At 39.4% G+C, this 15,724-nt stretch overlaps 1 protein-coding gene, 1 long non-coding RNA gene and 1 other non-coding gene across 3 annotated transcripts; 2 read left to right on the forward strand and 1 right to left on the reverse strand.

Annotated features, from left to right (window-relative positions):
* Positions 1 to 27: 27 nt before the first annotated feature.
* Positions 28 to 99, forward strand: Trnaw-cca (transfer RNA tryptophan (anticodon CCA)). Its single transcript has one exon. It is a non-coding gene; the product is annotated as a tRNA-Trp (tRNA).
* A 638-nt stretch (positions 100 to 737) lies between these two features.
* LOC136423769 (3-oxoacyl-[acyl-carrier-protein] reductase FabG-like) lies at positions 738 to 7,020 on the forward strand. Its single transcript, XM_066412054.1, has 9 exons — positions 738 to 887; positions 1,331 to 1,470; positions 2,841 to 2,933; positions 3,520 to 3,658; positions 4,616 to 4,656; positions 5,115 to 5,184; positions 5,466 to 5,502; positions 6,119 to 6,182; positions 6,857 to 7,020. The coding sequence occupies exons 1-9, from the start codon at positions 851 to 853 to the stop codon at positions 7,013 to 7,015; spliced, it is 780 nt and encodes a 259-aa protein (XP_066268151.1). The 5' UTR covers positions 738 to 850; the 3' UTR covers positions 7,016 to 7,020.
* Positions 7,021 to 11,257: 4,237 nt separating this feature from the next.
* Positions 11,258 to 12,840, reverse strand: LOC136423770 (uncharacterized). The gene is made up of 2 exons (XR_010753790.1): positions 12,217 to 12,840; positions 11,258 to 12,044 (listed from the first exon to the last, which is right to left on the reverse strand). It is a non-coding gene; the product is annotated as an uncharacterized lncRNA (long non-coding RNA).
* Positions 12,841 to 15,724: the final 2,884 nt, after the last annotated feature.

The following is a 15,724-nucleotide window of genomic DNA, read 5'->3' on the forward strand; positions in this document are numbered from 1 at the left end:
TGCCCAGCAGCGGCCTGACGTCACGGCGACTCCGTGGCGCAACGGTAGCGCGTCTGACTCCAGATCAGAAGGTTGCGTGTTCGAATCACGTCGGGGTCACATTGTTTTTGTCAATTCTTTATCGATGGAAAAAATGCATTGTAACATGTGTAAACCCAGTTGATATTGAAACTTTTAGTTTGTCTTTTTTCTGTGCGAAAAGGACAATATGTTACATTCAGTCACAAGTAAATTTTCCTCTTATTGTTAGCATTTTTGAATGAAGAAGAACTTTATCGCACTATAAATTGTAACAGGCACAATGTACAACTTGACCATTCGTGGCTGTTGGACAATTGCTAATATCTTACCATTTTAAAGAACTAGTATAATTTGTGAATTATACTAAAGAAAATCTAGCTATGCATGCTAATGCTCTAGCAAAGTATGTTGATAATAGTGTGCTGCTTCGGGAATATTTCATTCATTTCAGAATACTCCGAAAACTATGCAAGGTGCATGTCCGACAGGTGGAGCGGACTACAGGTCACTGACCCCGATGAACTCTGAAAGGCCACCGCAAGCAAGCGTATCAAATGGATCTTGATAAATCAGACTTTAACTCAAAATTATGTATAATAGTCTATACTATTCTACCTTTTTTATCATTGTGATAAAATCATCATACTAAAATTTTATTTTTATTATTTCTATTTGGGTAACATGCAACGTTTGATTCGAACATCTTCTTTTGTGTTTTGATGCCGTCCGTCCACCTGGAAAGTTCAAAAGTTCAAACTTCAAGTTGCCGCAAGTTTTTGTCACAAAAAGGCTTTTCTTGGTTCATATTCGGCGTTTCTCCCGCACAAAGATGCCTGATCTGAAGGGAAAAGTTGCCATAATTACAGGTATTGTGTAGAAATAGAGGATAAACGTTTGATACTAAGATAGACCATTTTGTCAGGTTCGGGTCTTGCTGTGGGGAGGGGGGCGTGTCATTTATACAACAAAGTAATTTTTAAAGAAACGTGGAATTCCTATTAAAAAACGATGTGACAGCGGTTTCAGTTGACATGCTCAACATTCTGAATTAACAAGTACAATGAGTTATAAAATTTCATTGCGATTTCTCTCTCTTTCTCCCTCCCTCCCCTCTGTCTCTCTCTATCCCTCTTTCTGTCTCTCTCTGTCTCTCTATCTTTCTCTCTCTCTGTCTCTCTATCTCTATCCCTCTTTCTCTCTGTCTCTCACTGTCTCTCACTGTCTCTCACTGTCTCTCTCTCTCTCTCTCTCTCTCTCTCCCTCTCCCTCTCTCTCTGTGCATGTCTGTTTCACCCCCCCCCCCCCCCAGGTGCGAGCTCTGGTATAGGGAAGGGGACAGCTGTGGAATTTGCCCAGCTGGGAGCGCACCTGGCTCTGACTGGGAGGAACCAGGAAAACCTGCAGGCCACAGCAAAAGCCTGTGTGGAGGCAGGGACTCCGCAAGACAAGGTGTTTTTATTTGTTTGTTTGTTTACAATGTTTTGGTACCATACAGAAGATTGTAAGTACATGTATCTAAAAATGCCAACTCAGAAAAAAAGAAATAGCAGTTAAAAGATTTTTCTTTCCCTAGAACGTAAACTATTGTAGAGGGAAACTCGTTGCCACCTGAAGTAGTGGCATCCTTTAGAGGATAGCCGCTAATTGTGGAAAGGTTGTGATAGGTGGTTCTTCCTCTTCAACTTAAGGCACCCAGAGCATTTTATAAGGCTTGAAAACTGGAAATATTCTAGTTGCTGTTATCTTTATGAAATGGACATTTAATGCCACTGAATTTCATATCAGAAGTGTCCAAAAAAAAATCACCACAAAATAAGCTACACGGTGATCCCTTTAGTTTCACACGCTTAGTGTAATTGACCAATCCCATAGCCCCGCCCACCTACGTCAAAACGTAGAAATGCAAAATGAAAACATAGAAATGCAAATATTTGACGGACATGCAGTCATTCTCACATTGGTCAGACAGCTAATTGTGATGGACAGTCAGGATCAGTCTATTAGCGCTTGGATTTTCTATCAGTTCTCATCCACAACAACATCCTTGAATGTTGATATGTAATGGTATAGTGTTATTGAAACTTACTATGTGTAGGAATGACTAGAAATTGGAGTTTTTTTATTCAAGTATCTGAAGCCTCATAAAAATGCTCTGTGTGCCTTTAAATTTAATGTACCCCCATATGACCCCGCGACGGGCAAAGTAGTCCCTGGCTAAGGTCCCTGGCTAAGGCCGCACTGCAAAGCTGGTGAGTTACGCTGAAGGGGGGTTATACCTGCTATATAGACACAGATGCAGATTGAATAGGCTCTTAGAGATTTTATGAAATTCTGTATGTCACAATTTTTCTATTTCACTTCCATTAAACCTTCAATAGGGGTGTCCCTGTGGTGTAGTGGTCTGCACTTCTGTTACTTACCACATCTGGTTCTGATTATTTGGAACCAAACGGCCCGAGTTCAACTCCCGGGTAGGACACCTTTAGATCTGGACAAGAGGCGCATTGAGTCATACCAAAGACTTTATAAAAATGGTACATACTTATGAAACAGTATGGAAGTTAAACACACTCCACTGCCAGTGGACTAGCCCCCTGCTGCAATGATTGCATCACAGTGTGGCCCAGGGCTATGAAACGGGGATGGGCACCGCCCTATACACCTTATGGTGTGGGAGGATTTTAACTAACTTTAACTAAACCTTCAATAATGAAGAATTGTTGCACTAATGTTGAAATGCTTTTTGTCCCAACTTGAGCAGTCATGTACTTTAATCAAAGCCATTCCTCAAAATCTTCTCTATCTTTTTTTCTCTACAGATTCTTATTGTAACGGGAGACATCTGCAATGAACAACTACAGAATGACCTCGTAGCACAAACTGTTCAGAAGTTTGGAAGGATTGACATCCTGGTATAGTACATATAAACCATTGATATATTTTGTTTGTTTGTTTGTTTGTTTGTTGTTTGTTTGTTTGTTTGAACCTTTGTTTATTCATGATAAGCTCAAATCGGCACTCAGGCCACTTTTCATTGAGGTCATGAGGGAAGAGGTAAAGGTCAGATACAATATAACAGAGATACACAGTCATTTGAGTCCTAATAACTCTATCAACATATATCATTACATATTTATGGTACAACAATATACAATTGCTACATACAACATATAGTAGGGCAAAAGCTGGTTCAAGGTCTGTGTCCGTTCGTTTTGTTCATTTCCGTTAGTTCAATAGTCTCTTGTGTTCAGTTTGTAAGCCTTAGCCATTTTGCTAAAAACTAGAGCAACAGTTGGCCAAAACATCCTGTCAATCAATTTTTTTCACTATTGACAGGATTGTTCTGTCAGAAAGTTTTTTTTTTGCACTATTGACAGGATGTTCTAGTCAATAGCCATTTGTAAATACTCTCACATACTTCTGACTTATAGTTACCCAAAGCCGTTTGCTTATGTTTTTGTCTGCTTATTTTTTTGTTTGTTTATCTTTTTGTACCAGGTGAATAGTGCAGGCATTATCCTAAAGGGGACCATTGAGACAACAGAAATGGCGAATTACGATAGAATGATGGACATCAACGCACGCTGTGTGGTCGCCTTGACTCAGTTATGTGTGCCTCATCTTACAGAAACTAAAGGTAGAGTTATACTTTTAAAAAATTCTTTATTTAGAATTTCAAACAGCAGTTAGATAAACATATACATGTACATATGAACACAAAAGCAACTCAAAAACCAATGAAACAATTTGCATCTTTTCCCAGTCAACTAATCTAACAATGTATAAGCATATAGTGTCCCTCACTTAACTAAATGGTAGTGTTATACTTGGCATGTCGTGGGATTGTAAAGGGAAAGTCCTGGGTTGTTGGTTAACAGTACTTTATTTATAAATATCAATGGATTCCAATGATTTTTTCAGGTTGACCAAAGGTCTAAGAAAAGATGTTTTCTTTCTTATCGACAAGCAGGAATGTATTTTGAATTGTTGAAGGCACCCAGAGCATTTTATGAGGCTTGAAAACTGGAAGTATTCTAGTCCCTGTAAACTGTATGAAATTGACATTTAATGCATTTGCGTGCAAATTTCTTATCAAAAGTGCTCAAAAGCAGCACAAAAATAAGCTACATTGTGATCTTTTAGTTTCACGCGCCTAGTGTAAATAGACCAATATCATAACCCAGCCCACCTCCATCAAAACGTAGAAATGCAAAATTAAAACATTAACATAAAATGCAAAAATTTGACGGACATGCAGTCACTCTCTCATTGGTCGAACCGCTAATTGTGATGGACAGTTAGGATCAGTCTATTAGGGCTTGGATTTTCTATCAGTTCCCACCTCACAACGACATCATATCTTTGCTCCTTTAATGTCGATATGTAATGGTATTATAGAATGCTCTGGGTTCCTTTAACCTTTACAACTCAGAAAACAAAATAAAAATGCTGTTGATGTAAGAGCTCTTCACAGTTGCTTTTTCTAATGGCTTGCTAAATATGTCACTATGTACCTTTGACAATTTGGATGTTTAGAAAATAACTTTGCAAAGAGATTTGTTTTTTAATTGTCATGTTTTCATGTGTTACCCAGGTGCCATTGTGAATGTGTCCAGCGTAACTGGCATGCGTGCGGTAAGATGTCTTTTTTTTTCTCCTTAGATATTCAATTTTTCTCCTCTCTTTATTTTCTAAATCTCCAAAAGATGTAAGAATCTGACTCATTTTTATTCTAAGAGGAAGCAAACTATTGAAAAGTGCAATACGACAAAAGAGTTCTAAATGTTGCAAAAGCAGGAGTTAACGCTGAAAATGAGCCAGATCTACTTGGACATTTCAATTATACCAGACCCTGGTATAGAGATATGATTCTGTGCCACTATCGCATCAAGTAATTTTTGGGTGAAAGCTAATTAAAATGGTCTTATTTTCACAAAATATATCATTGGTTTAAGTTTTGGAGTAACTGCAAGACCACAACATCTGTCTTTTGTGTCAGACTTGCTTCATCATTTACATGGTTTTTAATAATCTAGACTTTGTGTATGGTTTCATATTCATAATGTTTTGTAATAATCATTATTTTCTTACAGTTCCCAGGAGTGCTTGCATACTGCATGAGTAAAGCTGCCATCGACCAGTTTACAAGATGTGTTGCACTTGGTTAGAGAAATACATTTCTAATCTTTGGTTTTAGTTCTAAATCAAACACACAAATATGAGGTGAACTAAAAGCAACATTTTCTACTAAGAAAAGTTGAATAGCAATATTGAAGGATATCAGAAAATAAATCACACGAATTTATGACTCAAAACAATTACACAAAATGTGTAATTAAAAACATAAATGGCTACATGTAACTACCCATGATACTTTTTGGCTATTCCTACTACAGTAAGCTTGTTGTTATATCTACTGAAAAAAGATATCTTTTATCTTTCAGAACTAGCTTCCAAGCAAATCAGGGTCAACTCTGTCAAGTAAGTGTATATACTATTGTTAAGTTAAACTTGATAGCCAAATACAATGGAAATAGAAAAATACAGAGAATAGACTGACCCCATAGCCCTCCACACCTCTTTTAAAACATAGAAAATGCAAAAAAAACATAAAAATGAAAATATTTGATGGACATGCAGCCACTGTCTCATTAGTTTAACCGCTACTTGTGCCATGCTATCATTGGTTGAAATGCTAAATATGATGGACAGTAAGGATTGGTGTAAGGGAGAAGGACTGATAAAATACATCCACTTTTTGTAATGGTCGTAACAGATTTAGCTTTATTCAAACAAGAGAACACATACTAAACCGAGACTGGCCGTTCGATGTTTGAACAGTCAGTCATATTCGGAATAACAGCTATCACCTACATTTGTATATAATGGACGTTCCCAACATTGGTCTATATTTAGGGTGTTATGATGTATGATTTCTGATTTCTATATCATGACATGCTGGGTTTTGAATGTATACATGCTCATGGGAAATAGTAATCAGACTCTGAACCACAGCGCAGGTACTGTCACTGCAATATTGGGTGTTTTTTGTCAGTTTATTTGATTTAGTTGTTTGTAACTTGCATCATCCCTACAGTCCTGGAGTGGTGGTGACTCAACTTCACACACGGGGAGGCATGGATGAAGAGGAATATGCCAAGGTCTGAAAAAATTACTGTTTAAACATAACTGTGTCATATGATAACATCACAAATCCCGCTAATCATTAAAAACGTATGACTTTTCATTAGCCACTGCCTCCAAAGAAGAAGTCAAACCCCTCAGTAATGTAGAAATATAGAATATATACTTGAATGTTACCTTTTTTTACTGTTGTACCCTTGCAATTAGACTATGGCATGAATTTGCAAGTAAAAGCGATATATTGTATTGTATGGTGGCACCGAGCAGTTAGGCTAGTGTGGTGGCCTTGACTCAGCCCAGGTGTAAATATGGGCGCCTGACTTCGGTTGGGGAGGTAAAAGGAGAGGGATGGGCTTTGCTCTTCCAATGCCATACCCTTGGGGCAGTGGATAACAACCCACTGCTCCTACAGCCTCAAAAAGGCTATAGACTACATATACCTAATATAGTTTACCTTTACCAACTGATATTATATTATTATCTATTAATCTATTCATATATTATTATCCTTTCCCAAGGATACAACATCTAGCCAGGAATGCCAGGAATCAAACCCGTGACCTCACGATCTCATGTCCGCTAGCCTAGTCTAGACTGTTCGACGCCTAATATGTACTAGCATGTAAAATCATAATACTATCATAACATCATTTAGTTTAAGCATTGACAGTTTTCTCTTCATCCTCCTTAGTTTCTGGAACATTCCAAGTCGACCCACGCCCTGGGTAGGGCGGGGGAGGTCACAGAAGTAGCGAAGACCATCGCCTTCCTGGCCTCGTCTGACGCCTCCTTCATAACTGGCGCCCAGGTCCCCGTGGACGGCGGAAGGCAGGCCATGTGCCCGCGTTAACTCAGTTAACACGATAAGATCTTTACCGTTACTCAACAGTGATTTCATACACCCCCCGCTCTTTCCACTAGAAGCAGCGACGAAACATTTGACAGATAAAAAAATGCATGGTTTTAAAAATGTTTGTGCACCGTGTTGTCATTTAGATTATGCCTATAAACATCGTTTATCGTATTCGAAATGAAATACAAATGTATGAAGGGTCACACAAGTCCAAATTTAGTCACTCAGCAATCGTTGTCCAATTAAAGGGAGCCTAGGTGAGGCCTCCAAAACTTTATTTCACTGATGAAACCTGCTTTTGCCTTAGTTTATTGTGAAAAACTCATTCCTAGCTTTTTTCTGCATCAAATTGGCAATATTGTACAACAATCAGCACAAACCGTGGTAGTAGAAAGAAAAGCCAAAGTTATAAAAAATGTGATCCTTTTACACAACTACTGAGTGAAACAAAGTTGAAACATTACAAAGCAAGCTTAAGATGTTTTTGCAACACTACTCTTGTATTACATTTTGAGTCTATGGATGATTAGCCTGTGTACCATCCTCATTTGATTTAGCATATGCTCACTCCCATACTGGTAAACTACCGTAATTCTTGATTTGTTAACTGTAACTTAATTTTAGCTAATTTAACTGTCACTAGTCAATCGCTAAAATTTAATAATCGCAAATATTTGATCACTAACATTTGAGACAGTAATGTTTGTTCCCACCATTAGAATTAAATGCAGTGAACTTCTCCCTTTCCCCCAACCGCTAAAATTGCCGACCGCTATATTAAAGTGATTTACAGTAGTACAGGTACCAAGGGCAAAAAAATGTATACCAAAAATCGAGTGCCTTTGTCATAATCAGCAAAATTTTTTAACAAAGATCCTATGATGTGCAAGTTCCAGGAAAAATTGTATTTCTATATTCTAGATATATGAAATATTATCAAACACTATATTTGAAATATAAAAATTCAATTTTTTGTTATAGCATTATGACCAGACGCACAAATCATTGATGACCTATTTTTAAACAAATTACAGAAAAGGTTTTATCATATCACATTTCTAGTTTAGAATGACGATACAATATTTTTGAAAGAGCTGCTCTTGAATATATGGGTAGAATTGAAGTGAAGCTGTCAGGTATAGCTTTAAGCTTATGTGATTATAGAGAAATGACAAAATATTATAATGATATTAGTCTTTTTTGCATATTCCTGCCCAGAAGGGCTAAATGTACAGATGACTATTAGAAGCATAATGCAAAACATGAATCAATAAAATGCTTCATTCTAATATTGAAAACTGAAAAACAGACAAACTGTGGACTATTGCTAAACTAATGTTGATCACCTAGAAGTTCTTCTCTCTTTTTGAAACATTTGGAAACATGACTACGTACTCTTTCCATTATATGTTTGTTCTTATAGTCTCTACCAGACTAACCGCGCCGGCTATAGGGAGTAGCAGGGACTTTGGCCATGGAGGGTTTCATTCGCAGACGTAGTTATCTAGGATTGCCTATTGGACCCTCTCTCCGTAGCCGACTCCCTTCATACCATTCACTCTATTTGGCCAATTTCTACTACTTTCCCAGCGATCCGCGGAGCCTGGTAAAGGCTAAATCCCTTGTAGCATTCCAATAATGTGTTTCTTGAAGCTATCAGAAGTACTAGTATTGTTTCAAAAGCGACAAGTTTCAGTTAACAATGTAGACTGGTAGACGTTGTTACAGGTACATATTAGATACAATCATCATTTCCTGAAATAAACTTGTACACTGGATGTATATGTATATACTTTGGATACTTTATTCACTCCATTAACTAGCATACAATAAGCAAGTAGCTAGTCTACCTGGGGAACAAAAACAACATACAACTGACAAACTATACAAAAATTGTTACTGTAACAGTCATTTTCATTCAAACTAGCTGTAACAATTTTCGTAGTTTGTTTTAAGTATCCGAATCAAATCATATCAGTACATTATGTACAAGTCGTATGATATTTTGAATACATTATCACATTCTACTTTCGTACCAGTTTTTTTTTCTTTGAGGCGTAACGCCAACACACTAATTTCATGTGGTACTACATTAGCTGCCTAAGACCGGACTAACAGTTTTGTAGTGTTGTGGGTTTAATGTGTCCGTGCCAAGCTTTCCTGAAACAAGTTATAATCGTCCTGCTTTACGTCCCACCCGAAGGACTGCAACCCCTTCCAGTAGCCTACAATCTCCAAAATAGTCCGAGAAGCCGGCTCTGTCACCCCGACATCTGCTTGGAGACCATTGACATAAGTCAGGCGCGAAGACTGCAAGAAAACGTGAGGACAATGACCCCAGCGAGTTGATCCAGCTAAACGTAAAGAAATACCATGAGTTAAACATTAGTTTCACGTAAACAAACCTCGCGCAGATATCAATTTCTAGCTTAGCTACCAGTGAAATAATCAGAATACTCCTAAATGTTCATATTTTGCATCGTTTATGTTACTTTTCGAAATGTTTAATAGATGCTAGTTAAACGAGTTCAATCATCATCATATCTTGTCGCTCCACTGCTGGGCAGTCTGGTTGGCCTCTCGAAGATCATCGTCAGATTATCCAGCTAAACGTAAAGAAATACGATGAGTACAACTTTGGTTTCAGTTAAAGTCTCGCGCAGATACCATTTCCTGGCATAGCATATTAGTAACCAATCAAATAGTTGAAATTGTAACACCTAAATGTGCATTTTGCTGTCAAATGTGTCTCTCATACAAATATCGCCTGGTGATTTGATGCCCTCGTGCCAAAGATCATCAATGTACCTTTGTTCCCTGCAGCTTTGAACGTTATATTGAACTTAAGTCGGTCCTGCAGTGAGAAGCAACAAGCGAACACTAACTCGTTTACGTGTCGAACGCAGGCTTTAAATAACAGTCCCAAAGTCTTCCCGAGGCCAAAAGATGCCTGACTTGAGAGAAAAGGTAGCCATCATTACAGGTAAGTGGAAGGGAGTTATATGTATATTATCTATTAACTAAATGTAGTTATCAATTCGCCAGTGTTCGAGGTCGATTGTTGGGCCGGGAAAGAGAGGGGCGGCTTGTTCGCACGTGTGACTCGACTAACTTATATTTACCCATAGCACAGGGCCTCTTACAGGTGTTACGAACCTTCTAATATTAAGTAATGTGCCGGAACGGTTACAGACCTATTTTCCAACAGTGTCTTAACATGGAAGGATTGTAATGATATTCGGTATGTGGGTAGGTGTTGGGAGAACAAAGGTCACTGGTATGTGGTAGTTTAAGTGTTAATTGATATAATGAAATGGTAATCATGCAAGTCCGAATCTAATTTGCATAAATAATGAGGAATTTTGTTAAACCCACTCCATTCAATTGTAAGACAGTGAAAAAATACAACATATGTAACTGAGAAATAAAGGGACATTGATAGATACAATTTATGCAAATGAATACCTAATTTGCATAATTAATGACAAAATACTGTCATTCTATATTGGTAGATAACTGGAAACTCATGGTTGTGGCATTTAAAGGTAATGTGACGGTGAACTAGGTTGAATACAAATCATAGCCCCGGTGTGATCGTGACAGGGATACACAAACGTGCGGGCATGAGTGACGAGGAATATGTCAAGGTATGAGAGCTGTCACTGCACGAAATGGCCTCGTTTCCCGGCGTATACGTACCGGGATTTTTCTGTATTTTTGTCGGATACTGACGGATACTGACGGATACATGCGGATTCGTGTAAGGTATCCGACTATTTCCGCACCGGTATATGGAATATTTCCTGAAGAATCCGAAAGTAAGGGATTTTCGACGAATACGGAGCCGTACACTGTACGGAAATGCCACCGATCCTGACGGATACGAACAGGAATTTTTCTGTATTTTTGGCGGATACTGACGGATACGTGCGGATTCGTGTAACGTATCCGACTATTTCCGCACCGGTATATGGAATATTTCCTGAAGAATCCGAAAGTAAGGGATTTTCGACGAATACGGAGCCGTACACTGTACGGAAATGCCACCGATCCTGACGGATACGAACAGGAATTTTTCTGTATTTTTGGCGGATACTGACGGATACATACGGATTCGTGTAACGTATCCGACTATTTCCGCACCGGTATATGGAATATTTCCTGAAGAATCCGAAAGTAAGGGATTTTCGACGAATACGGAGCCGTACACTGTACGGAAATGCCACAGATCCTGACGGATGCGTACAGGGATTTTTCTGTATTTTGAAGAAAATGGTGAATACTGACGGATACAGGTGGACAAAACAACGAATCCGTAACGGATCCGACTAAGTGCTTCCATTCCTAATTTAACTATACCCAAAACATCATTTTGAATGACAGGAAGTTTGGGAAAGCCTGTATGTAACATATGTATCAATTCATATCTCAACATAATGTATTTCTAAGTTCAAAAACTATCAAATACAATACAATACGGAAGTACTATGTGGCTAAATGATCCATTTCATTTGAGACAGGCTGAGGGACATCCACATACTCAAAGCACCACTGCAAATGCAGGTTAATGTCGGTAAATTGGGGTTGTGCAAGCACAATGTTCTGAAAAATTATGAAATGTATTACAATTAACACCATCACAACATTGTGGTTATATTTACTACTGCATAGTGCCCTTGGACCAAAATCATCTACATGTTCTAAATATTCCACTAAAGTAATAAAAGCCTTATTTGTGGCCAGCTCTTCGTCTAAAAGCCATCAGATACAATTGTTTCAAATACAGAGGTTGAAAATAGAAAGTAACATTATACTGTCTGAAGAACTCCCATGATGACACGCCACATTTTAAACGTAAGTAGCATATGCCGTGGAACTGCATGTGTATAATCGTCCTCTCCCCATTCTCTGACTACATCTGAGTTCACTTCTTCCATGCACTCTTGGTAAGGGACAGGCAAGGCTGATTTCTTCTGTATCTGCATGTTGGACTCATCTTGGAGTCCATCTTGTGATGAACCAGTTCCTATATGATAAAACCAAATGATGAATAAATATCAATTCACGTATTTAAGGAACATGTCACATGATTTTGACATGGGCTTCGTTTCATCACAGCAGCTACAAAAAACACGGGACAATGGATATCCATCATGCCTCTCTCAGCTAACATTGAAGTGTACCGATTATGGACTTACCAAAGGAGCCTGAGGTACTCAGCAGCTGAGCATCTGACAGTTGATTGCTTTGTTCCCAGCCAAGGTCCTCACAATATGTGCTGCATTTGTGAAGGAAGTATCTGCCGATGCTGTACTGGATATATATATATAAATGGAAACAATGACAAATATTAAACATATCACATACTCGCATGTGTAAAAAAATGAATCTGGGCATCGTTGAATTGACTACGTAAAACTTACATCTATAACTTGAATATGATATTGATCAAACATGCACAGCTATAACTGAATGAAATAATCACTGAGGCACACTACTGCCTCCTTATAAGTTCTAGTTCACTATCCACAAACTGTGGGATCTTTGTGGGACAAATACTTATGACATTTTCTTCCCTTCCATATCTTTAATTATCTTTCCCTCCACTGCTTGCTATTTTGTATCTGAAACGTTAACCAGACACACATGTCTGATGACCATTGGCAAGAATGAACAAATTGAAATTTTAAATTTCCTAGATCCTAACGCCGTAAAAGGGCAGGTCGGCTGGAGAATTCTTATGGTCATGCGAATGCGATGATATGTCAAGCCACAATAGGAGGATAACTGACGTCAAAACTAGTTAGAAACAGGAATTTTTAAATTTGTACTTACCAAAGGGCAGTCCCTCAAAATGATGAATCAACTCCCTACCAGCGTTTACAAGGGGGGAGGGGGGCGACGAATATTGCATGCACGAAGAAGACAACGTCGCAATTCCGTGCGTTTGAGTTTACACCGAATTCCCTTCGACTCTCAAGTCACTCAAAAATCACTGGTCGACCATGGTAGACTCTGGCGATGCCATGTTAAGCACAGAAGGTGATGAAACGCCGTTCTTGTCTGTGCTGTTAACCGAAAGAAAACCGTTAACGTTTGTCGCGCCCAGAAGTGTCTTGTGGGTAATTTGGATATCCGACACGAATCCGTGTTCCGTACACGTCAGGATCCGAGACAGCTCATGACTTCTAACATATTGGCAAATCTGAACTTCTAACATATTGGCAAATACATAAAAAAATGAAAGATCCGAGTAGATATTTTATCTGTACCCGAAACGTATCCAGACGTATACGGCATCAGAATTGCTGGATCTGAGGTGTTCCTGGTATTTGTCCGAATTTGCTCGGAAACGTTCCGTATCTGTACCCGAAACATATGAAGGATCCAGACGTATACGGCGCGGGAATTGTCGGATCTGAGGTGCATCGGATCCAATCGGAAACGTTCCGTATCTGCTATGATGCGCAATTCCGGATCTGTTGGATTCGTCAGGATCTGAGATCATGCCGCGTGCCGTGCAGTGTGTATTTGTTGGTCAGGATCCGAAGCAACTACCGACAAACAATCCGAACATCTCTGCCATATTGACAAATATCTAGAAACGAAGGATCCGCGCAAATATCCTCAGGTATCCGACGCGCATCACGGATCCAGACGTATACGGCGTCGGAATTGCCGGATCTGAGGTGTACCTGGTAATTGTCTGAATTTGCTCGGAAACGTTCCGTATCTGTACCCGAAACGTATGAAGGATCCAGACGTATACGGCGCCGGAATTGTCTGATCTGAGGTGCATCGGATCCAATCGGAAACGTTCCGTATTTGCTATGATGCGCAATTCCGGATCTGCTGGATTCGTCAGGAAATGAGATCATGCCGTGCCGTGTGTATTTATTCGTCAGGATCCGAAGCAACTACCGACATACAAACAATCCGAACATTCCAAATATCAAAAAACGAGGGATCCGCGCAAATATCTTCGGGTATCCGAGGCGCATCACGAATCCAGAAGAATACGGCGTCGGAATTGGTCGGATCTGCGGGCACTACAGTATCCGAGCAGTGAACTGGGATTTTTCCGGATTCGCTCGGAAACGCCATGAGGCCCGATTCCGGATACGTCGGATCCGTCAGGATACGTGGCCATTTCGTGCAGTGTGTTGTATTTCAATACATGGTAAATCAAAATGAATCAAAATTCAATTTTGCCTCATACAGGAAGATTCATTTCCACAAAAAAGTACAGAGACTTTTGTACTGTCAATTATGAACTTCACAATCGAACTATGAATTTATAGTCAAATCTGCTTGTGGTGTTGAGTCTCTTTGCATAAAGAAATGTGGATAACTTATTCCATGGAATGCAATTCATTTGCAATTTTGACGCATAAGGTGCATGACGTGTTTTTTTACGTGTTTTTTTTTTCGTTACCAATATTAGTTTATGGAACATTCCAAGACCACACACGCCCTGGGAAGGGTTGGGGATGTTTCTGAAGTTGCGAAGACCATCGCCTTCCTGGCCTCGTCGGACGCCTCCTTCATTACCGGTGCCCTGGTCCCCGTGGACGGCGGAAGGCACGCCATGTGCCCGCGTTAAAGGGACCCAGGGCTGTCTCCAGGACCCGTCCTTCCGTCCCAGGACGGAAATTTGCTTGCTGGGACGGAAAAAAAATTCAACCCTTTCCATCCCAAAAATGTCATGAGATTAAAGTGATGAAATTGTGTTTTTTAAAGCTTAAAATGACAGATTCAACTAATCTCCAAGCAGATCAAACGGTTGCAAAGACCGTATCCAACTGGCAGAATGGGTTTTTATTGCAACCGGGTGCCTGACAACTTCCCAGGCTGACTGGAGCTTCTCTGGCTAGCTTGTACGATTTTAGCACCGTGGAGATCTGCTTGGAGATTAAGATTCAACAATGAAAATGTAGAAATCGGCTCCCAAACAATGAATGGAACAGAAAAAAAAAGCTGGAGACAGCCCTGTCCGAGGGACGTCCTAACCGAAGCTAGGTACTCATTTTCACCTCAGTGAAGTGAGTAAATAGGTATAAAGTGGCTTTCCTAAGGGCATAGAATCTATCTCTTGCTGTTCGTAAAGAAATAACCTCGGTAAAATTGCCTGAAAGTTTGATAAAATCGGTGGCTGTTACACAAGTTAAAGATCATGAAAATGCCCCTAGCATTTAAGCCTGTGAGCGTGGAGATATGCATGAATTCATGTATCAAAGACCTTTTGAAATATTGAATGAAGACATTGAAATTGAGTGGGACAGGAGAGTATGAAGTTTGATGTGCATTATTTTTTAAATTGGTTCAGTGGAATGAACGGGAAATCACAAGGATGCCATTAAGCACTACTTTGATGTGTTCTTTGCAAACATTGTCAACGTGATCACTTCTTTGTAAAAAAAAAAACAAAAAAAAAACAAGAGTCCTAGGACCCAAAATCTCCATGAAACTTTGTTCTTTATTAAACCAGTTCCCCCCATTCTATATCGCTCAATGGTATGACCCACACATGTTGGGGGGGGGGGTGACCCACTTTCGCTACTACAAGTAACAGATGGCAATAGCTACTACAAGTAACAGATGGCAATGCAATGGCCAACACTGCAAATATAGATTTCCCCATTACTTAGGCAAATTAAGTCCAATTTGCATAATTTGCACTTCATTGTATACAACCCTCTCTAAGCT

This window comes from Branchiostoma lanceolatum, chromosome 18 (assembly GCF_035083965.1).
Source record: "Branchiostoma lanceolatum isolate klBraLanc5 chromosome 18, klBraLanc5.hap2, whole genome shotgun sequence".
NCBI lineage: Eukaryota > Metazoa > Chordata > Leptocardii > Amphioxiformes > Branchiostomatidae > Branchiostoma > Branchiostoma lanceolatum.

Coding starts and splice junctions, on each gene's coding strand:
- LOC136423769 (XM_066412054.1), top strand. CDS start 851: ATGCCTGATCTGAAGGGAAAAGTTGCCATAATTACAG. Junction 3,659..4,615: donor TCATCTTACAGAAACTAAAG/GTAGAGTTATAC, acceptor TGTGTTACCCAG/GTGCCATTGTGAATGTGTCC. Junction 4,657..5,114: donor GCGTAACTGGCATGCGTGCG/GTAAGATGTCTT, acceptor ATTTTCTTACAG/TTCCCAGGAGTGCTTGCATA.